This window comes from Spermophilus citellus (genome assembly GCF_964194105.1).
Source record: "Spermophilus citellus genome assembly, chromosome: 4".
Lineage (NCBI taxonomy): Eukaryota > Metazoa > Chordata > Mammalia > Rodentia > Sciuridae > Spermophilus > Spermophilus citellus.
In genome coordinates, this window is record NC_138185.1 from 23,620,386 (window position 1) to 23,643,697 (window position 23,312).

A 23,312-nucleotide genomic window follows, 5' to 3' on the forward strand; every position below is an offset into this window, starting at 1 on the left:
ATCCAGTAGTAGTAGTCTAAGAAAATGTGTATGAGACAGATGTTTGGAGTCATTCTGTATCTGAAAAATATATTTTTTCTAGTTTAGCACCAAATTAATAGTTGGGTAGGATAAGAATGTTAGACTGGAATAACTTTTTCTTCAGAATTTAATTTTTAAGTTTACTTTAATTTCTTTTTTCTTTTCTTTTCTTTTTTTTAACCCCTATCTAGTACTAGGGATCTAACCTAGGGCTTCACACATGCTAGGCAAGTGCTGTATCACTATGCTACATCCCATCCCTTCCTTTAGAATTTTGAAGACATTGCTTTACTATCTTCTAGAATCTTGATTGCTATTGGGCATTTTGATGGTATTACATATGGTCCAATTTTTCTTTCTGAAAGATTTAGAATATTCTTTTTAACTATGGTGTTTTGAAATTTCAAGATGCTGTATCTTTTTTTTTTTAATTTTTATTTATATTTTTAGTTTTCAGCAGACACAACATCTTTCTTTGTATGTAGTGCTGAGGATCGAACCCGGGCCACACACATGCCAGGCAAGAGCACTACTGCTTGAGCCACATCCCCAGCCCCAAGAAGATGCTGTATCTTAATGTGGGTCTGTTTTCTTTCATTATGCCTGCATATTTGGTTGGCCCTTTCAGTATGGAAACTAGTGTTTTTTAGTTCTATAAAGTCTTCCTGTGCTTTTTTTTTTTTTTTTTAGTGGTGCCTTGAATTGAACCCAGGGCCTTGTGCATGTGAGGCAAGCACTTTACCAAATGAGCTATATCCCCAGCTGTACACTTTCTGTACATGTTCACTTCCTGTGCTATTTTTAAATTCTTCCCACTCTGTTTTCTCTGTCTTTTTTGTTTTGAACATCTGTGGGATGTTGGACTTTGTTGCTTGATCAAATAGTCATAATTTATTTATTTTTTCCACATTCTTTTTTCTGGAATATTTTCTTGTTTTTATCTTTCAACTCTTTTGTTGAATTTTTATTTTGGGGGGGTGGGTACTGGGAATTGAACTCAGGGGCACTCGACCACTAAGCCACATCTCTAGCCCTATTTTGTATTTTATTTAGAGACAAGGTCTCACTGAGTTGTTTAGTGCCTTGCTTTTGCTGAGGCTGGCTTTGAACTTGCAATCCTCCTGCCTCAGCCTCCCGAGCTGCTGGGATTACAGGCGTGCACCACAGTGCCTGGTTCTTTTGTTGAATTATTATTTTTTTCCCATTAGTCAGTTATTCATTCTTTCCACCAGCTCCTCCTGCCAGGTTATCATGGCTAAGTAAGTGTGAGGCTAGGCCAGCACAGGCAAGGCTACTTCCTCAGATATCTCTTCCATGAGGGTGGGTGCCTGGCCCCTCTACTCTAGGCTCAGCTGAGGGGAAATGGAGTAGGCTGAGCCCTTCTGTTGAATTTTAATGTTATTTATTACACTTTTAAGTTTTTCTTGGTCTCTAGTTGTTTCTTTGAAACATCCTATATTTACTTTATCATTATAATATCTTCTTATCTCTCTGAGTATTATATATTATCTGAGTGTATTTTTTAAGTTTTTGAGAATAGTTTTTCTTTCTTTCTCATGGGAGGATTTTCTCTTATGCCCAGGGATTTGGCTGCTTATATTTAAGAGTGAAGTAGTGACCTTTTGACTAGAGACTGTGCTTGGGCAGGGATTGTTAGATCGTTCTCACTGTATGGAGTCAGGCAGTGGGTTGACTTTGTTGTTTTATTGTTGGAGGCATCCTTTAAAGTTGTTGTCAATGGGTTTTATTTTCTCTGAAACTATCCATTTTTTCAGAGAATTCCTCAAGTTTCCTGCCTGAGGGTAGCAGAGTTGGGGTTGGGGTATTATAGAAGGTACATGTGACTGGCTGCTGAACCTAAGAGAGCAGAAACAAGGAGGGTGATTGATTTGAGTCTGTACACTTTCATGTAATCTTGCTTTTTTTTTTCAGCTCATATTTCTCAGTCTTTTATTGTACTGTGCGTAGTATTCCATAGACCTTCACTTTTTAAATTTCTCTGTAACTGTGGCAGGTGGAATATGAAGAGTGGTGAGATATGTGAGAGTATTCACCTGGCTGCACACCTTAGTATGAGACCTATCATTTTTACTATTCAGTGCCCAAACATTAAGCATAATTTTCCCCCCTTTTTTCCTTTTGTTTTATTTTTGGTGTTGCAGATTGAACCCACAGCCTTGATCCTACTAAGCACACACTCTGAGCTACATTCCCCAGCCTTGATTTCCATCTGTGTACTTTTTTCCCACCTTTCATAATACCTGATACATTCAAGTGCTGAATGTCTTAGAAATTAAATGGGGTGGGACTGAGGTTGCATCTCAGTTGTAGAGCACTTGCCTCGCACGTGTGAGGCCCTGGGTTCGATCTCTAACACCACATAAAAATAAATAAATAAATAAACAGGCAAACAAGTAAATAAAGATTAAAAAAAAATTATGTGGAGTAAATTGGCCTTATTTTATTTTATTTTATTTATTTTATTTTTTTTTAAAGAGAGTGAGAGAGGAGAGAGAGAGAGAGAGAGAGAGAGAGAGAATTTTTAATATTTATTTTTTAGTCCTCGGCAGACACAACATCTCTGTTGGTATGTGGTGCTGAGGATCGAACCCCGGCCGCACGCATGCCAGGCGAGCGCGCTACCGCTTGAGCCACATCCCCAGCCCAATTGGCCTTATTTTAATGTGCTGCAGTTTCTTCCATATTGCTAAGTTCTTTTTCTCTCTTTCCCCTGCTTTATATTTTCTACTGCTGTATTAAAATGTTTTTGGTATAACCTCTTCTGTTCATTGTGTTTTGTTTTTTTTTTTAAGAGAGAGTGAGAGAGGAGAGAGAGAGAGAGAGAAGAGAATTTTTAATATTTATTTTTTAGTTCTCGGCGGACACAACATCTTTGTTTGTATGTAGTGCTGAGGATCGAACCCGGGCCGCACGCATGCCAGGCGAGCGCGCTACCGCTTGAGCCACATCCCCAGCCCCTGTTCATTGTGGTTTAATGCTAGTTTTATTCCTTTATTGTCATTCAATGAGGTTTGGTGGGGAGAGAGGTGATCAATCTACCATTTTAAACGGAAGTCCCTCCATTATCATAATTTGGGATATATTTCCAGAATTCTGTCTCCCCCCACCCCATTTTCTTCCAGACTTATAAATTTTCTATCAGTTAGCTTATGCCACAAAAATTCTATTGAATAAACCACTCCAAAAACCAAAGGCTTAAAACAGCAACAAGCATTTACTTAACTCATACCTGTAAATCAGCTGTGGATCAGCTGATCTAGGTTGGATGTTGCTAGTCAATTGGCCAGTGTCATTGGAGCCCATTCATGCATCAGTCACTGGCTGTTGTCTAATCTAGACTGGGCTCTGCTCCATATCTCTGTCATCTTCCTGGACCAGGGGTCTAACTTAAGCATGTTCTTCTTGCAGTGATGGCAGAGGTACAATAGTGAGCAAGCCCAATCAGGCATGTGCTTTTTGTTTCTGGTTGTATCACATGCGCTAATATCCGATTTACCAAAACATAAGCGGAGTCCAGGGAAGATTTCTATCTTGTCCACAGCGGAAAGGCCTATAATGTACATGGGAGGGAGGCGGAGAATTGGGGCCAGTAATATAGTCTGCCGTATATGATCAATAAATATCTAGTCTGTCATTTTAATGTCTGCATGCTATTCCATTGCAGTGGATAAATGTATAGAAATTCTTTAATCAATTTCATTCATGAAATACTTAGATGATTTTCTATTTTTTCAGCTATTTACATAATACTACAATTAACTTTCTAACACAATAATTTTAATGTCTACTCTCAGTTATTTTCTTACAATAAAGTCTAGAAATAGAATTATTTTGCTACTAAATGTGTACTTTCTTTAGGATTTTTGGAGTTCATCCTTAAATTTGTACTCCTATAAGAAGATTGTAGTAGTTCTTATTTCTGTTCACTGTTGCTAATTAGTTTGCCAACTCAGGAAATAGAGTCAAAGTTGTACATAGAACCTTTTACTTAAATATGTTACTTAAGAATGACTTAGGTCTTCACAAGACATTATTTCTCCTGGATTGGTTATGGGTGGTCTTTCTATAGGTCCTTTAGTGTAACTTATCAGGTTACTTAAAATGATTAGATATTACATTATATGAATTATCTTATTCTTAAGGTTATGGTCGTTATTTCAGAAACAACTCTGAAGTAGTGAAATTGCTTGGCTATCAGAGTATTCCCCATCTCTAGAGTGTCAGGTCAGACACACTGTTCATCAAGGTGCTTGGCATTGTTAAAATAAGAATATAAGGCTGGGGTTGTGGCTCAGTGGTAGAGTGCTTAATTAGTATATGTGAGGCACTGGGTTCTATCCTCAGCACCACATAAAAATAAATCAATAAAATAAAGGTATTGTGTCCATCTTCACCTAAAAAGAGTATTTTTAAAAAATAGGAATATATGCCACAGTGTGGCAGAAGGTACTGAGGATTTACCTTTGGAAATGTCATTTTTAGATTTTTGTTTGTTTTGGTGGGGGAAATTGTTGCTGGGGTTGAATCCAAGGCCTTGTGCATGCTAGGTAAGCACTCTGCCAACTGAACTACATCCCCAGTTTCTTTCCCCCCACACACCTTTTTCAAAGGCAGAGGTCTCACTATGTTGCCCAGGCTGTCCTTAATCTCCTGCCTCAGCATCCAAAGTAGCTGGTAGTGGGTATGTGCCATCATAACTGGCATTGGAAATGTCACTTCTTTTTTTTTTTTATTTCATTTTCAACATTTTTTTTTTAGTTGTTGATAGATCCTTATTTTATTTATTTATATGCGGAGTTGAGAATCAAACCCAATGCCTCACACATGTCAGCCAAGTGTGCTACTGCTGAGCCACAGCCCCATCCCCTTGGAAATATCACTTCTTTTTTTTTTTTTGGGTACCAGGGGTTGAGCCTAGGGGTGCTTAACTACTAAGCCACATCCCCAGCTCTTTTTATTTTTAAATTTTGAGACAGGGTCTCGCTGAGTTGCTCAGGGACTCACTCAGTTGCTGAGGCTGGCTTTGAACTTGTGATCCTACTGCCTCAGCCTCCTGATCTGCTAGGATTACAGGCATGCACTACTGCACCCATCATAAATGTCACTTTAATAGAACTGAGTGCAAAAATAAACTGAAGCAGGGCTGGGGTTGTGGTTTAGTGGTAGAGTGCTCGCCTAGCATGTGTGAGGCCCTGGGTTCGATCCTCAGCACCACATAAAACATAAATAAATAAATAAAATAAAAGATATTAAAAATAATTTTAAAAAAATAAAATAAACTGAAGATATGCCCTCTCAGAGTACACATGATAGGAGTCTTACACAAAAGTGTGAAGAGTGCCATTTAAAAAAAGTTGTTTTGGGGCTGGGGATGTGGCTCAAGCGGTAGTGCGCTCGCCTGGCATGCGTGCGGCCCGGGTTCGATCCTCAGCACCACGTACAAACAAAGATGTTGTGTCCGCCAATAACTAAAAAGAAATAAATATTTAAAAAAAAAAAAGTTGTTTTTTTTTTTAATTGCCTTTTGACTTGATAGAAATGCTTTATTTTTGAGGGGAAAATATATAAATAAGTTCACATATATAAATATATAAATAATATAAATATATAAATAATATATAAATATATAAATAAGTTCACATTGTTTTTCATTCCATAGAGCAATTTTTTTAAATTTAAAAATTTATTTTTTAGAAGTACTTGGACACAATACCTTAATTTTGTTTATTTTTATGTGTTGCTGAAGTTCGAACCCAGGGTCTTGGATGTGCTAGTCAAGCCCTGTACCCCTGAGCCACAATCCCAGCCCCCGCAAAGAACAATTTTTTTAAAAAAATTTATTATGTGACTCTAGATTTTGGTTGAATGAATTCATAGACATTTTTATATAATATTGTACATACAGTTTTGTTTTACTTTTTAACATTTATTTTGTATGAATAATGTTTGACATTGGATGACATGTATTTTCATTTTCTTTAAATTTAGTTTTTTTTTCCAAAATAAGTAGTTCAAGTACTTAGTAAAATAAAAGAAATTAAATATATCAAATGAAAAGTAATAGTCTCTGGGGCTGGGGATGTGGCTCAAGCGGTAGCGCGCTTGTCTGGCATGCGTGCGGCCCGGGTTCGATCCTCAGCACCACATACAAAAAAAAAAACAACGATGTTGTGTCCGCCGATAACTAAAAAATAAATATTGAAAAATTCTCTCTGTCTCTCTCTCTCCCTCTATCACTCTCTCTTTAAAAAAAAAAAAAAAAAAAAAAAGAAAAGTAATAGTCTCCTTACTGTGCCTTACTTCTACCTGAGACGGTGGGTCCATTTCTCATGCACATTTGTCCTAAAGTCCCAGCTCTTTCCTTTTGCTGAACATTTGTTTTCCATTGTTGGCTACTATAAATAGAGACTATCACAAACAACGTTCCTAATCTGTTAAAATATTTGAAGAGTTCTATTTTAGCTGGAACTCTGAACCACTCTGGCCTTTTGAGTTTATTAATAATTCCTACTAACAGTATATATAGTAAAACTAGTTCATTTACAAATTCTAGAAATCAGATTTCTGTATTTCACATTTATGCTTCCTCACTAGATATTTAATAAAATTAACAGAGGAATAGTTCACTATATTAAAAAGAAAACAATTGGGAAGATTCACAAGAGAAGGAATATAAAAATAACTAAAAAAAAAATCCTGAAAATTTTTTCAACTTCATAGAAAAGTAATAGAGAAAAGCAAATTGAAATATATATGACTTTTTTTTTTTTCTTGTGGTGCTGAGGATTGAACCCAGAGCCTCACACATGCTAATCAAGCTCAGCCTGAACTATGCCCCTCACCTACAAGTGACTCTAAAAAAATTTTATTTTATTTTTTTTAAATGATATACTGTAATTATTTTTTAATACCTTTATTTTTATTTATTTATTTTTATGTGGTGCTGAGGATCGAACCCAGGGCCTCACACGTGCTAGACGAGCGCTAAGCCACAATCCCAGCCCCAAAATTTTATTTTTGACCTTTGAAATTGGCAGAGATTTTAGAAGATAATTCTATCAACTGGCAAAGGTTCTATCAAATAGGCATTCTCCCACTTGGTACATTGACTGATAAATTTGTATAACCCTCTTTGGAAGCAGTTTGGCTGTAATCTTAAAATGCTTGTACTTTTGATTTGTTATTTCTACTTTTAAGAACCTATCCTACATTAATCCAGAAATATGTGTAAAACTTTATGGTACAAAGTCATTAGTCGACAATTATTTATGATTGAAAAAAACCATAAAGTACTTCAAAATAGAGGAATTCCTGTTTAAGTAAAATATAGTTGTTTTATCCATGTAATGGGTACATAATTTAATATAATTAATTAATTTTTTGGTGCTAGAGATCAATCCCAGGACCTCACACATGGTAGCCAAACACTTTACCACCAAGCCACTTCTCCAGCTCAGTGAATATTTTCAAATAATTGTAAATTGGTTGAGGCAGGAGAATCACAATTTCAAGGCCAGCCTGAGCAACTTAGACCTTGTCTCAGAAGAGAATTTAGCTAGGCTGGTGGTTCATGCCTGTAATCCCAGTGACCCAGGAAGCAAAGATTGAAGGGTAGAGGCTGAGATTGTGGCTCAGTGGTAGAGTGTTTGCCTTGCGTGAGATACTGTGTTCAATCCTGGGAACCACATAAAAATAAATAAAATAAATGTATTTTTAAAAAAGATTGAAGGCTGGGGTTGTAGCTCAGCGGTAGAGCTCTCGCCTAGTATGTGTGAGGCCCTGAGTTCGATCCTCAGCACTACATAAAAATATATAAATAAAATAAAGGTATTGTGGCTAACTATAACTTAAAAAAGATTGAAGGATAGCAAGTTCAAAGCCTACTTAGCAACTTAGGGAGACTCTGTCTCAAAATAAAAAAAGATTGGTATTATAACTCAGTAGTAAAACACTCCAGGTTCAATCCCTAGTATCTTTTTTTTTTTTTAATTTTTTTTTAAGAGAGAGCGAGAGAGAGAAGTTTTTTAATATTTATTTTTTAGTATCGGCGGACACAACATCTTTGTTTGTATGTAGTGCTGAGGATCGAACCCGGGCCGCACGCATGCCAGGCAAGCGCACTACCGCTTGAGCCACATCTCCAGCCCCCCTAGTATCTTAAAAATAAACTAATAAATAAAATTTAAAGGCTGACACAATGACACACACCTATAATCTCAGCTACTTGGGAGGCTAAGGCAGAAAGATAATAAGTTCAAGGCCAGCCTCAACAACTAAATGAAACCCTGTCTCAAAAATTAAAAGGGTTGAGGATATAATGCAGTGGTGAAGGGCCTCAGTTTCAATCCCCAGTACCATAAAAGAAAAAAAAAATAGGACTTGGAGTGTAGTGGTAGAGTGTTTACTTAGCATGCATGAGGCTCTGGATTCAATCCCAGTACTACTAAAAAAATTTTGTGAAAATACATTTGTAGTTTAAACAGAATACAGAGTCATATATTGTAATTAACTTCAACTATATTAAAATGACAATAAAAATACAAAATAGACCCCCAAAAGATAATACTTGTCTTTTTTAAAAATATATTTTTAGTTGTCAATGGACCTTTATTTAATGAATGTATTTATATGTGGTGTTGAGAATCAAATCAAAAGAGGTTCTGGGTTAGGACTTGCTTGTTAAGAAAACAGAAGGGGGCTGGGGATGTGGCTCAAGCGGTAGCGCGCTCGCCTGGCATGCGTGCGGCCTGGGTTCGATCCTCAGCACCACATACCAACAAAGATGTTGTGTCCGCCGAAAATTAAAAAATAAATATTAAAAATTCTCTCTCTCTCTCTCCTCTCTCACTCTCTCTTAAAAAAAAATTAAAAAAAAAAAAAGAAAACAGAAGGATCAGGATGTTCTATCAGAAGGCAGACAGGTGATTAAGAACTCAGGCTGCTCTTATGTTAGACTGATCTGGTAGCTAATTGTAGCTCCATGCTAGGCGAGCACTTTACCACTGAGCCACAATCCCCAGCTCCAATACTTGTCTTTGTAAAGTAACTTTTTAGTGGCTTTTTCATTACTATTTTATTCCAAAGTTTCTTAAGTGAACACATAATTAAAAATAAGTTAAATTTACTTGAGTGATAAGAAGATAGGAACAGTGGAAGTCCCTAGACTTCCATGAAGTAGGTGCTACACAGAAGGGAATGACCTTATTTGCTATGTCCTCTTGAATTTTACCTACTCTTCCTTGACTGACTTAGTAGTAGCCCAGGATCACCTGGGACACACAGAGAAATGAAGTCCAAGCCAAGCTTAGGCCATTGTATTATGATGTCCTTATCAGAGTGTTGGCAGGGAAACATAGGTCTGTGGGAAGGGCTGATGTTAGTTTTAGTGGAGCAGCTTGGATTTCACTTTGAAGACTGTTGCTTTGGTCAGAAAGTATTCTGCCTTTCTGTTAGCTAATTAAAATACTCCATTCCTGTGCAGAAGTCTTCATTCAGCTTTAAAAGGAAAATAGATCTTAATGGGTGCTGCTGCTTGTTCACCATTGGTGTTTTTCAACAATGAGATATTCCAGACTAGAAATTCTTAGTTTGCCACCTGAAGATCCTTTCATCTTCCCTTATTCCACCAAAAGAGGTTCTGGGTTAGGACTTGCTTGTTAAGAAAACAGAAGGATCAGGATGTACTATCAGAAGGCAGACAGGTGATTAAGAACTCAGACTGCTCTTATGTTAGACTGATCTGAGAGCTAATTGTAGCTCCACTAATTCCAAGGCTATAACACCTTGGGCAAGTCACTTTACAGTTGTGGTCCTCAGTTTCCTTATGTGTACCATGGGGATTGAAATAGCCTCTATTGGGGCTGGGGATATGGCTCAAGCGGTAGCGCGCTCGCCTGGCATGCGTGCGGCCCGGGTTCGATCCTCAGCACCACATACAAACAAAGATGTTGTGTCCGCCGAAAACTAACTAACTAACTAACTAACTAAATAAATAGATAGAGGCTATTTCATTATTATTTTTTTAATATCTATCAACTGAGTGAATGTAAAGAATGATTCAGTCACCAGTACCACCCATCCACCCACATAAAATGAATGAGATGGTGCATGCTTTGCAAGTAGTGGCAATAGTTGGTAATATTGTCACTTTCTAAAGACTCTTTGAGATCTATAAAGGGTCTCAGGAAAGATAAGGAAGAAAATTAGAAGGAGAGCTTCTCTTGTTAGAGCCCACTCTTGATGATCCTGAAGCCTGTCGATCCTATCACTTCCATTTGGGATTCTTGTAGAGGAAAACCCTGCAGTGGAGTCCTAGAAGGCTCAAGGACCCAAAAGAGAAGCAGCCCAAGATCAGGTTTGTCAGATTGACCGAACTTCGAAGTCTGCTTATTCTAATTAACATCTCTGTAGTCTTGTGCAGATAATGCAGCCTCAGGACTTTCCATTTGATTAAAGAGATCTACTTCCTAGAGTGAGAGAAGGAGTACATGAGAAACATGAAATGCTCAGCCTCTCTGCTTAGCAGAATCCATTCAACAAATAGTTGTTCTGTGTATTGTAATTTTTCAAAAATATTTTCAGTTATAGATGGATACAATATCTTTATTTTAATGTGGTGCTAAAGATTGAACCCAGTGCCTCACATGTGCTAGGCAAGCACTCTACCACTGAGCCACAACTCTAGCCCCTGTATATTATAATTTTTATGGTTCAGTCAGAGATTGAAATCCAGAGGGTGGTGTAGTGATGTAGTTAAGGAATGTGAGTTCTTGCGTGAGACAGTCTGGGTTCAGATCCTATTCCTGTTGTTCGGTAGCTTTGTGACCCTGGGCAAACAATTTCTGTCCTTCAGTTTCCTCATCTATAAGATGAGAATAGTAATAAGACCTAATTCCTGAAGTAATGGAAAGACTAAATGACTTAAGACATGTGAAGTGCTGACAGTTGTGGCTGGAACAGAACACCTTCATCATCAGTAGTGTGGGCTTCCCTGAGAGATCCTGTTCTGTTAGAAAAGCACACTTGGCAAGGGATGTAGTACACTGGGCCTGCCCCTGGCATCACCTCGTACTCTTGGGAAGTCTTGCTTGTTGCCTCAGACCCTGGTGCAACTTCCTTTTCTGATAGTCCTGTGGGACCTCAGCCCTTTTGATCATATTCTAGTCTGTCCCACTGCCTGCTCTGGGATGGGTCACTGGTGTTACTCAGTCTCTGATTCTCCTCTCGCTCTCCTTGAAGTCCATGTCCTGAAGAGTCCCCATGGCCCTCCTTGGCTGCATTCTTGCTCTGCCCTGCAACTGTACTACCAATCCAGGTCAGATCAAGGTGCCAACTGTAGAGGTACATCGTTACCCCAGGGCTTGCTGAGGCTTGTCCTGACCCCCATCCTAATACAGAGAGTTAGAAAACACATTAAGATCTAGATTGCGTAGATAATGACATTCCTTGATACCATAGCCAGTGCACATACCCTCCTTGACTGATTTACCCTAATGTTCCTGTGGTCAGGCTAAAGGCCAAGCCTTGTTCAAAACCTACTGCCTGAACATCTGGGCTGCAGTAACAGACAATGGTAAATTGTATCATTTTTGGGTAAAACTCATAACCCTGTTGGCACAGTTCCTTCCTCACAAGGCTCCTTCTCAGGCATTATTTCGAAAGTTCTGTCTGGGCCTGTAGATAGATGTTTTTGGATGATTGTGCAAACTAAGCTCTCCATGATCTGACCCCTTTCTGTTTACTGAGACTTTTTGGATGCAACTTTTTATTGAAGTATAACATTATATAGAAAATGTCCAAATCATTAGTGTAGAGGTAAATAAATTTTTACAAAATGATGAATTCCAACATTCAGATTAAGAGGCAGAATGTTACCAGCACCCACAGGATCTGCTTTTGGATCCTCTTCCAATCACTCCTCTTAGCTCTCCTTGTTTAGCCATGCTGATCTAGTTACCATTTCACCCACCCGCAGCATACCATTCTCTCTCATGCTCCTGCCCCTACACACGCTGTTTCCTTGGGTGCCAGGCCTCGCCTCCTCACTGCTCAAAACTCAGGTGTCAACTTCCCCTGATGGGCTAGGTCTGCTTCCTGTACTTTCCTCCCATGTTTTGTAATTGTTTACTGGGAGATCCCTGAAGTCAGAGACTGAGTCACCAGTCTCCCTGGCACTCAGCACATGCTTGTCATAGAGCAAACTCCAGCAGTGTTTTCTTATTATACAGTTTTTCTAAAATATTTGAAGTCATATTTTACTTTTCTTTTTTATCTTCCATGTCCCTACCTCGAGCACATGCCATTCCAACTTTCTGCCTTGCTAGCCATCCTTCTTGCCTCTTCTGGCTTATCTGAAAACATATTAACTCTTTCTTTCTTAGTTGTTGTTTTGAGCCAGGGTCTGAACCCAGAGTGAGAGAAGGAGCTACATCCCCAGCCCTTTTCATTTTTTATTTTGAGACAGGTCTCACGAAGTTGTTGAGGCTGACCTTGAACTTGTGATCCTCTGCCTTAGCCTCTCAAATTACTAGGATTACAGATGTGTGCCACTATCTCCAATGAATTGTGACTTCTATCTCAGAAAAGCTGTTACAAGGAAAATGAACCAAAAAGTAAAGGTTTACCAATGTTGTGATGTTTCCTGAGGGGCTTTTTTTTTTGGGGGGGGGCACATAAGACTTTATTCAAATCTTGGTATATGAACACAAACAAAGAGAATGACTTCAGGAGAAAAGGAAACTACATAAGAACAAACAAGATGCAGGCTGGACACAGAGCTTGGTGTTAGGTTCAATTTTTTTTTAAACATGCAAAATGTATTAACACAGACATACACATTCACATTCTGCCTCTTAATTTTATGTCAGCAAAACTATAAATCTGATTTTGAATGTGTTTGCAAAAGCCATATTGCCATTTCTGCATAAATATTGACCTAGGTATGTAAAATAATAATAATAATAATAATAATAATAATAATACAGAGCTTTGTGATTAATTTCTAGATGCCTTTCATTTTGTTTAGAAAATAAGATATAATGGCATGGCCTGATAATTAATATAAAGCAATCAATGTTGAGTGGAGTCTAACACATTTTTGTTGCAGAGGGTTCAATACAGTGTCTAGAACCTACTAAGTGAGCAATAAATGTTAGTTGTAGTGATTGTTACCACCTTTGCTTGGGCTCATAAAGGAAGAGTCATTTCAAGTGACCATTGAAAGATGGGTTTCTGATAGAAGGAGGATAGGGAAGGACAGCTTAGCAGAGGGGATAGCCTGACATCAGACACTGGAATGAAAGGGCAGGATGTTTTTAAAAGCTGGGAATGGTCCAGTGTAGCTGGAGGGAAGGGTGTGTGGCAAGGGGTGAGGGGTGAGATGGAAAGCTGAAGAAACTGCCCAGATAGTGAGGCTGTTGGAGTTTGGACTTAATCTGATAGATGAAATGGAACATTCAAAAGCCTTTAAAGTCAGGCTTGTCACACTCTAAACCGTTCTAGAAGGATCCTTCTGGTTGGGGCTGGGATTGTGGCTCAAGGGGTAGAGCGCTTGCCTAGCATGCGTGAGGCACTGGGTTCGACCCTCAGCACCACATAAAAATAAAATAAAGGTATTGTGTCCATCTACAGCAAAAAATAAATATTTAGGCAAAAATGACTGACCACAAGTTTATCTCTAATTCACACAGTGATTTAAAAAAAAAAAAAAAGAAGGATCCTTCTGGTGCTTCCTCCTTTTTCTTCCATCTTTCTACTTTCTATCTACCAGGATTGTTTCTAGCTGTCAAGTTTCCTTGGTTTGAAGGATTTAATGCTCAAAGTTTTTTCATTCCCTTTTCTATGAAGTTATCAGATTCATAACCCTCTTTCTCCCAAGGTGGCTTTTAGGTGTTTCAAATATATAGACCACTTTGGTGGGCAAAAGCGCCTTTTGTTTGTCCCTAGAGTAAGTTGGGAAAGGGATAAAACTCCTTGGACTGAATAGCTTCTATTTTTATGAAACATCATTGAAGAAGATGTCTGTTATTTTCAGTGAACAGTAGGCCCCATACTAATGAGAACTTAAAATTTTTTAAAATTATTGATAGATCTTTATTTTATTTATTTACTTATATGTGGTGCTGAGATTCAAACCCAGTGTCTCACACAAGCCAGGCAAGTGCGCTACCGCTGAGCTAAAGCCCCAGCTCTGGATATTGTCATTTTTATGAAACATCATCATTATAAGACACCAACCTTGAACCATCAGTTATAACAAATGATTTCTGGGCTGCTTTGAAATCCCCCTTGTAAACTCAAACTCTCTAGCCTTGATTTTTGTGTGCCCTGATGTCTTAAACCATTTGAAAGGGAAAAGCTGATTTTTGATTTTTTTTTTTTAAAAGAGAAATCAGTTGTTTTCCTAGACAAAAACAAAGCAGTTCATTTTGGAAAGTTTTAGAGTATTTAGAGAAGCAAAGAAAGGAAAATCATTTATAATTTCACCATCATCCAGAGTTAACTATTGTGTACTTCATGGTCTATTTTTTTTTTTTTTAAGGAACACAGAATTTACCTCTTTTATAACCTTCACTTAATAGGAAGGTTAAATATCTTTTCATATCATTAGAGATTCTTTTGTATCATATTGAATGATTTCATAGCAGTTTATTTTATGTAGGAAATGGGGACATTATTAGTAAAATTTATTATATTTTAATTTAGAAAAAAGAAACTCATGATCTGAAGATAGCACATAAAGAAGGAGTGTTGTAAAGAGTGATGGGATGTTGTGAAATCTAAAGGGATAGTTTCACAGTTCTGAATACCATAAGCAATCATTGCAGGCTTAATAAATTGGTACATTAAGTAGGATGTTAATAGACTCAATCTCTTTATACATCTTTGGGCTAAAGTTTTGTAGAATCATTTTGGGTCTGAAAATTTCACAAGAAATATGCTTGTGGTATCCCAGGTTGCTAAAGGTAGATGGTTTTGACTTCCTTGGTTTCTTTTTATGGGAAATCAAGCCACGAAGCTCTCACTCTGTGTGAGTTTCAATAGCACCTTGTGCACCAGGAAGCGCGTGTCAGGTGATTATTTGAACAGTTATGGAAAGTTTCATGTTGATAAAGACTTGCTGAGTCTAATCTTGATTGATGAAGCTGGATTATTCCATACGCTTATTTCTTTTTACAGGCAGTGCTTTCCTCAGTGCTATTTTTCTTGCCTTAGCAACATACCAGTCTCTGTACCCAATCACCTTGTTTGTCCCAGGACTCCTCTATCTCCTCCAGGTAAGCACTTGCTGGTTAGAAACCAGTGCTCTAAGTGATGTTTAATACATAGCCTGGTCCCTGCTGGGAGGAAGGAAGGGAATGGATCAATAAAGGCAATGGGACTGGGGCCCCCAACTAATATCTGCTTGCTTCTACTTGAAAAGACAAACAAAGAAACTTGACTAACTTTAAATAAAGTAGACTAAGTGATCTTTAGTTCTGTGTTTTGTCTTTGCAAATGTGAAACTGCTTTTCATTTTATATAATTGTATTTGGGATCTATCAACCATCTTGCATTCTCTCACCTAATGTACATAGATTCCTCTGAGCTCATTTCTTTTTAAGTTTTTTTCTTTCTTCTTTTATTTTTTTTTTTTTAAATAATAGCACTCACCAGTTGTAGCTCAGTGGTAGAGCACTTGCCTAGCATGTGTGAGGCACTGGGTTCAATTCTCAGCACTGCATATAAATAAATAAAATACAGGCCCATCAACAACTAAAAAAATATATATTAAAAATAGCACTTATTTTCTAAAGTTCTTAAAAAAAATAAATGTAATGGGTACACTTGTTGCAATGACAGGAACATCCTAGGTGATCAATAAATATGATAGTAATTCAGGCACTATACTAAGCACTGCAGGCATCATCTCACTTCAGCCCCATATGGATTTTGTGGGACAGGTCATACTATTTGCAATAGGTTTGTTTGGTATTATACATATTAGGCACATGAATTAAAACAGAATGTTGGGAGGTTAAATCATTTACCTAAGGTCACATGGCTGGCAAGAAGCATGCAGGAGGTAACACCAAGATTCAAAAATCCAGAAATGTCTTGATTTCAGAGTCTTCATTCTTAACACTCTTACTAAAGCTAATAATATGCATCCTCTTGTGCAAAAAGAACATTTGCTTGTCAGTATAGGTGACTTTGTAATATATCTTTTGGTATACACAGTGATACATGATTAGGTTGGTCTTTCTTTTATTTGGGGGAATTTGAGATATGGTCTTCAGTAAATAGCACTGGATATTTGGGCAGGGTATAGTATAGAAATTTGGTTTTCTCTAAGTAATTTTCTTAAGTTATATTTCTCCAGATGATTCACTGGATCTGAGACTAAAACGTTATATATTCTTATTATGCAAGATCAAATTGTTCTCCATAGAAAAAGCCAGTTGCAGTGCCACCATCAGTATCTACAAAGAAGTGAACCAGCTACCTCCCAGTCTGCCAGCACTGGCTTTTCAAGTTGGATTTATAATCGCTAGTTCAATTAGATATGTCACCATACAATGAATTATTTTGTTTTGATTTTCTTTCTATATTCATGTTGATTCAATCATTTTCCATATAACAATATACTATGTGTGTGTGTGTATACACACACACACACACACACACACACATTTAGTTGTTGATGGACCTTTATTTTATTCATTTATTTATATGTGGTGCTGAGAATCAAACCCAGTGCCTCACACATGCTAGGCGAGTGCTCTGCCATTGAGCCACAACCCAAGTCCTTATATTTTCTTTATACTGTGCAGTTTATTCTTTAGAAAGTCTGAGCCTTAAAGAGAATGCATGCAATCAGAACTTTTATGCAACTAGATATAAAATAAATATATAGAAAAAAGGACTAGGGGTGTAGCTAAGTGGTAGAGTACTTCCCTAGCATGCATGAGGCCCTAGGTAGTACCACCAATAAACAGACCAACAAAAACACTTGGGCTGACCTAAACTTTCCAAATAATTTGTTAGTCCGTTTCTAAATACTGCTTTATATAAAATGACTTTTGTTTAAAACTCAAGGAAATTTCCTCCTGACAACAGTGGACAATAAAACTGTGTCATGAGGTTAGGCAACTCAGCTAGTCAATTTATTTAGTCTCCCTGCCCAAATATCCAGTGCTATTTATTAAGCACTCAATATCTCTGACTCTGCAGAGATAAAGCAGGTACAGTTGCCAAGCAGGGAGTATTCCAGGAAGACTGCTGTGCTAGTAACCTATGGGGTGGTTGAGCATAGAAGACACTGAAATTGGGAAGGTTAGACCATTGTCAGAGGAAATTGAGAGGTGAGGGTCTGGATGCAGGGGATTTTTAGGTGGTAGAATCAGCTGGCAGTAGTCTGTATCTGGGAAACAGGAATAGGAAGAGTTTGAGATGAATTTCAGGACCGCATTTATGTAGGAATTAAAATCCCACCTCTAACTATTTTTTTATTTAAGAATGTAAAGTGGCCTGAGGTCAGTAGGGCCTTCTGAGTCATGGTAGAGTATTTGGAAAATTAATTCAGTCACTTCCAGGAAACAAACACACCTGTTTAAATATGAGAGTGGGAACAGAAGAGGAAATTATCTTTTAGAACTGAGTTCCTCCTAAACCATTAAGTGGACCCATTAGGCCTGAGTTCACAGAGGTCCAAAGGCTTGAAAGAGAGAAATTAGAACTAATGAGCTCAGTGAAATGCAGCCCTGTGACAGAATGGGATGTTCCAAGTGAGGTAAGCTCCCTGTGAATCAGTTTTTAGGCCAGTGGAAAATGGCACTTATTAGGGAGTCCTAGCAATGTTGTAAGTATCATCACAGGTGGTTGGATGATCCCAAATGTTCTTCCAACTTCCAAGTTAGAATGGTTTAATAACCACAAACACATGATGGATCTGCTCTTGACATTCTGGTTTTCTCAGTTTCTAGAAGCCCTCTGCAGGCACACATTTCTTCCTGGAATGATTGTATAACATACTATAGAAAAGCACAAGCTTGATGGGGACGTCTTGTTAAGATGGAAAGCAGAGTAGTCTCATATGTTAACAGGGTGATGTCAGAACTCTGAAACCAACTCAAAGAACCCTTACTGGCCAAATTTGGGATATTTTGAGCACCAAAAGAATAAAGATTATAAGGGATTATAGAATGTTGAATAAATTAAAATCCATGTGTTCATAATGAAGTTCAGAAGAGAGTTGATTAGAGAAAAAAAATTGGATATACCATCATTGTTCCCAATTTCTTTTCTTTTCTTTTTTTTTTAAAGAGAGAGAGAGAGAGAGAGAGAGAGAGAGAGAGAGAGAGAGAGAGAGAGAGAGAATTTTTTTTAATATGTATTTATTTATTAGTTTTTGGCAGACACAACATCTTTGTTTGTATGTGGTGCTGAGGATTGAACCTGGGCCACATGCATGCCAGGCGAGCGCGCTACCGCTTGAGCCACATCCCCAGCCCCGAGAGAGAATTTTTTAATATTTATTTTTTAGTTTTCGGTGGACACAACATCTTTGTTTGTATGTGGTGCTGAGGATCGAACCCGGGCTGCACGCATGCCAGGCGAGCGTGCTACCGCTTGAGCCACATTCACAGCCCCCAATTTCTTACATTGAAAATAACTGAAAGGAAGGAACTACCCAGGTACAATAGCTTATACCTATAATCCCAGCTACTCAATAAGCTTAGGTAGGAGGATTGCAAGTTCAAAGCCTGGACAACTTAGTGAGACCCACCCTCAAACTAAAATAAAAAGTGCTAGTACTGTAGCCCAGTGGTAGAGTTCTTGCCTAACATGCATGAGACCATTGGGTGGGTGGGTGGGGCTGCTGCCTTACACTGAGCTTACTAGTTTTAGCTTCCCCAGTTGAACAAAGAGACTGCTCCTAAATAGATGAAAGCCAATTTATAAATGTAGAAATGATAGAATAGCAAATCGCCAATGAAATTATTGAACCTAGCAAAGATCATCAATGGATGCTAAAATCAAGTGAATAGTTTTTAGAGAATGTTTATAATTTGAATGGTGCAAAAATTTTATCACCCCCACTTTCCACCCTCTAAATTATTTATTAATAACAAAGGAGCTGGTGTGGTTGCAATCCCAGTGGCCTGGGAGGCTGAGAGATGAGGATCACAAGTTCAAAGCCAGCTTCAGCAATTTAGCAAGGCCTTAGGCAACTTGGGAAGTCCCGTCTCTAAATAAAATATTTTAAAGAGGGTCAAAGATGTTGCTCAGTGGTTAAGGCCCCTGGTTCAATCCCTGGTTCCAAAAAAAAAGGAAATCACATCTGTACAAAGGAGTGTTCTAGAAGTCTCAGGTCAAACACATGATCCTACTCAAATTGTTTACAGTGGAACAATTGAAAAAATGCATTTCTTTTTTTGTTTTGTTTTTTGGTACTGGGGATTTAACGCAGGGGTGCTTAACCACAGAGCCATGTCCTCAACCTCTGTTTATTTTTTATTTTGAGACCGGTCTCACTAAGTTGCTGAGGCTGCCTTTGAACTTATAGTCTTCCTGCCTCAGCCTCCCAAACTACTGAGATTACAGGCATGTGCCCCTGTATCTTGCTAAGATGTGCTTCTTGGTGTGATGCAATCTGTGTACATAGCATTAACTTTCAAATATTCTTACCTAAGAAGTTGGCTTTAATTAAGCCTTTAGTTCTGTTTTCTAGTTTTTAGGAAATGAAAAAACAGAGGAATAATTTCAATGATACTATAGGAAGTTATTGAACACACCAGAATGGTCTGTAGACAGTTGATCTGGTTCTCTTCAAATTGTCAAGGTCATGCTGGGCTTAGTGGCATAGCCCCTAATCTCAGCAACTCAGGAGGCTGAGGCAGGAGGATCACAAGTTTGAGGCCAGTCTTGGCAATTTAGCAGAATCTTTCTCAAGATAAAAATAAAAAAGAGTGGGGATGTACCTTAGTAGTAGAGTACCAGTGGGTTCAATTCCAGTGCCATTAAAAAAGAAAAGAAAGTAAAAAAAAGAAAGACAAAGTCAATGTCATGTTTCAAGTTTCAAGACTAGAGAGACACAAAAACCAAATGGAGGACTGGGGGCTGTGGCTCAGTGGTAGAATGCTCGCCTAGCATGCATGAGGCACTGGGCTTGATCTTCAGCACCACATAAAAATAAAATAATAAAATAAAGATATTGTGCCCACCTATAACTAAAAAATAAATATTAAAAAAAGAAGCCAAATGGAATGAGAGGTTCTTGATTGAATTCTGGTGTGGAAAAAAAGATATAGAGTTGTTTTAGGGGTTGTTAGAAAAATTTGAAGACAAATAAAAATATTAGGTGCTTTTAGAGAACTATTATTAACTTCTTGTGCTATGAAGGAGAATATCCTTATTTTTATGAGCTGCATGCACAAGTGTTTTGGGGAGAAGTGTCATGATATGTACAACTTTTAGATACTTCAGCAAAAATTAATTTGTATACTTAGAAATAACATGGCAAAGTGGTAATCTTTAATCTAGTGACATAAAGTTGATTATTTTTTTGTTTTGTTTTTTGAAACAAGGTCTCGCTAAGTTGCTCTGGGTAGCCTTGTGATCCTCCTGCTTTATCCTCCTTAGTGGCTGGGATACACGTGTACACCATCACACAACTTGATTATTGTATTATTTCAGATTTTCTGCATGTTTGAAAAAATTTATGTTACGGTATGGGAAAATAGAATACAGTTTCTGACATCTCTTTTCTTTTTTTTTCTTTTCAAAGAGAGAGAGAGAGAGAGAGAGAGAGAGAGAGAGAGAGAGAGAGAATTTTTAATATTTATTTTTTAGTTTTCGGCGGACACATCTTTGTTTGTATGTGGTGCTGAGGATCGAACCCGGGCCGCACGCATGCAAGGCGAGCGCGCTACCGCTTGAGCCACATCCCCAGCCCTCTGACATCTCGATTAGGACATTTATTAGCTCTGTGACTCTGGAGCAGTTACTGTTTAAGTTCTTTCTCCCTTGGTTTCCTTATTTACAACGTTGGATAATAATACTTGGGATGGAGATATAGCTTAGTGGTAGAGCTCTTGCCTAGCATTGAGGCCCTGGGTTTGATCCTCAGCACCACCAAAAAAAAAAAAAAAAATTATATATAAAAATTAATACTGCAAAGGATTAATATATGTCTAGTATCCAGAACAGTGTCTGCTCTCAGTGGATCATAGGAGTAGTAATTAGTATTCAGATGTTCATGGAAAGGACCTGGCTACCAGTCTATAGGTACATAAGGTAATGAGGGGAAAGGATAATTATTTCTTTTCTGGAGCCAGAGGAACTGTATTTCCTCCTTTGACACTATAAACCTGCCTCCATTCTGCTGAGTTTCTTTTTTTTTTTTTTTAAAGAGAGAGTGAGAGAGGAGAGAGAGAGAGAGAGAGAATTTTTAATATTTATTTTTTAGTTCTCGGCGGACACAACATCTTTGTTTGTATGTGGTGCTGAGGATCGAACCCGGGCCGCACGCATGCCAGGCGAGCGCGCTACCGCTTGAGCCACATCCCCAGCCCTCTGCTGAGTTTCTATATACTGTAAAAGGTAGATAATGGATAAGCTAGTGAGTGTCTCATCAGTGCCAGAGTCAAAGCTATTTTTCTCTTCCCTCTTGAGGCCCAGGATCAAAATCAGGGGTGCTGCATCTGGCTCCCTGGTGAATCACTGGTAGTTTGAGCCCATCTGTTCCCCTCCCCCAACTTTGTTCTTCCTCTGACCTTGGCTTGGAGCCTAGTTTCCAAATTAGAGAGAAGCTTACAGTGTTATGATCTGATCACATGCAGAATAAAATAGTCCTAACATGCACAGGATCTGGAGGCTACAGTGAAGGAAAAACCAAGTGCATCAAGAGACTGAGGAAGACTAGGGGAGGTTTGCTGAGATGCTCATGGTGAAGTCCAGGAAGTTTCTAGTTCCTGCTTTCCTTTTGCTTGGGATTCCTACAGCCTTGGACCCCTGTGGTTTGTTTGAGGTTCTGTTTTCTTTCAAGGACAATAATAGACACTAGGGGAAAATACCTTGTGAGTGCTCCTTTGGTTTTTGCTTTAATCCAGTATGAGCTTTTCTTGTCTTTGAACTGAAAAAATGAATCCTGTAACTGTTATACTTTCTGGTGCTTGGGCAGGTTACATGATAATAGCTCAAACTAAAGGAGCCAACCCCACTCAGGTCTTTCTTGATATCTGGGTCCTTCCCTAGCCCTTCTCTGAGGCCTTATTTAGAATTTTCACACTCTGTTCTTTCTTTCTCCAGCAACTTTTTGTTGTCTCTGCTGCTTCCTGGAGGGTGCCAGAGCAAAGTTGACATTGCTGTTAACTTCTTTTCTTTATAGAAAAGGTAAAAATGAGGATAAGAACTTGGTCAGGGCTGGGGATGTGGCTCAAGCGGTAGCGCGCTCGCCTTGCATGCGTGCGGCCCGGGTTCGATCCTCAGCACCACATACCAACAAAGATGTTGTGTCCGCCGAGAACTAAAAATAAATATTAAAAAAAAATTCTCTCTCTCTCTCTCACTCTCTCTCTCCTCTCTCACTCTCTCTTTAAAAAAAAAAAAAAAAAGAACTTGGTCATACATTTAGGATTCATTTTTTTACCTGTCTTGTAAAATATCTCTCTTGGGTCTCTTCAGATTCCAAGAGTTTAGGTATGAAAACTTTGTTAGGTTCCAACTTGTTTTAAAGAGTTTATTCTGAAAATTGATCTTTTCTTTCTCACACCATGAAAGAAAATGATTTCTTATAGAAAATGTTGTTCTCCCTCCTGTTTTATGTAGATAATGGGAGGGAGGTACATTTTTTCTCCTTTTGAGGGCTGGTGATATAGCTCAGTGGTAGAGTCTTGCCTAGCATGCTCAAAGCCCTGGGTTCCATCCCTAGGACAGAAAGAAAAAAATTATTTTCTACCTTTCCTTTGTGTAGTTTGACTTTTTCTGAAACAGTTTGAGAATTCTGTTCTCTAAATATTTTTATATATTAGTAACAATATATCTTATGGGATAACTGCTAGTTAAATTTTTCAGGTTGAGGGTACACGTAACCCATGGACCAAATCTGACCCACAGATGGATTTCATTTCACCCTAGTGTTTAATTTTGTTTTGAATTCGTTGTCACTGTTTTAAAAAATCATGTTAAAAATTTGAATTTCCAGTTTCTTTTGAGGATTTTTGCCTTTACATAGAGCATACCCTCTTTACCATAGTCCCATGTGTCATCTCTATCACATTAAGTCATTT

General features: G+C 38.1%; 1 protein-coding gene across 3 annotated transcripts in view; it reads left to right on the top strand.

Annotated features, from left to right (window-relative positions):
* The window catches only part of PIGU (phosphatidylinositol glycan anchor biosynthesis class U), a 93,966-nt gene that overhangs the window by 27,067 nt on the left and 43,587 nt on the right, over positions 1-23,312 (top strand). For all 3 annotated transcript variants that reach the window (XM_081292479.1, XM_081292478.1, XM_081292480.1), the window contains one exon: positions 15,220-15,317. In XM_081292479.1, coding sequence (XP_081148605.1) covers positions 15,220-15,317 — 98 coding nt within the window. The remainder of the gene's footprint in view (positions 1-15,219; positions 15,318-23,312) is intronic.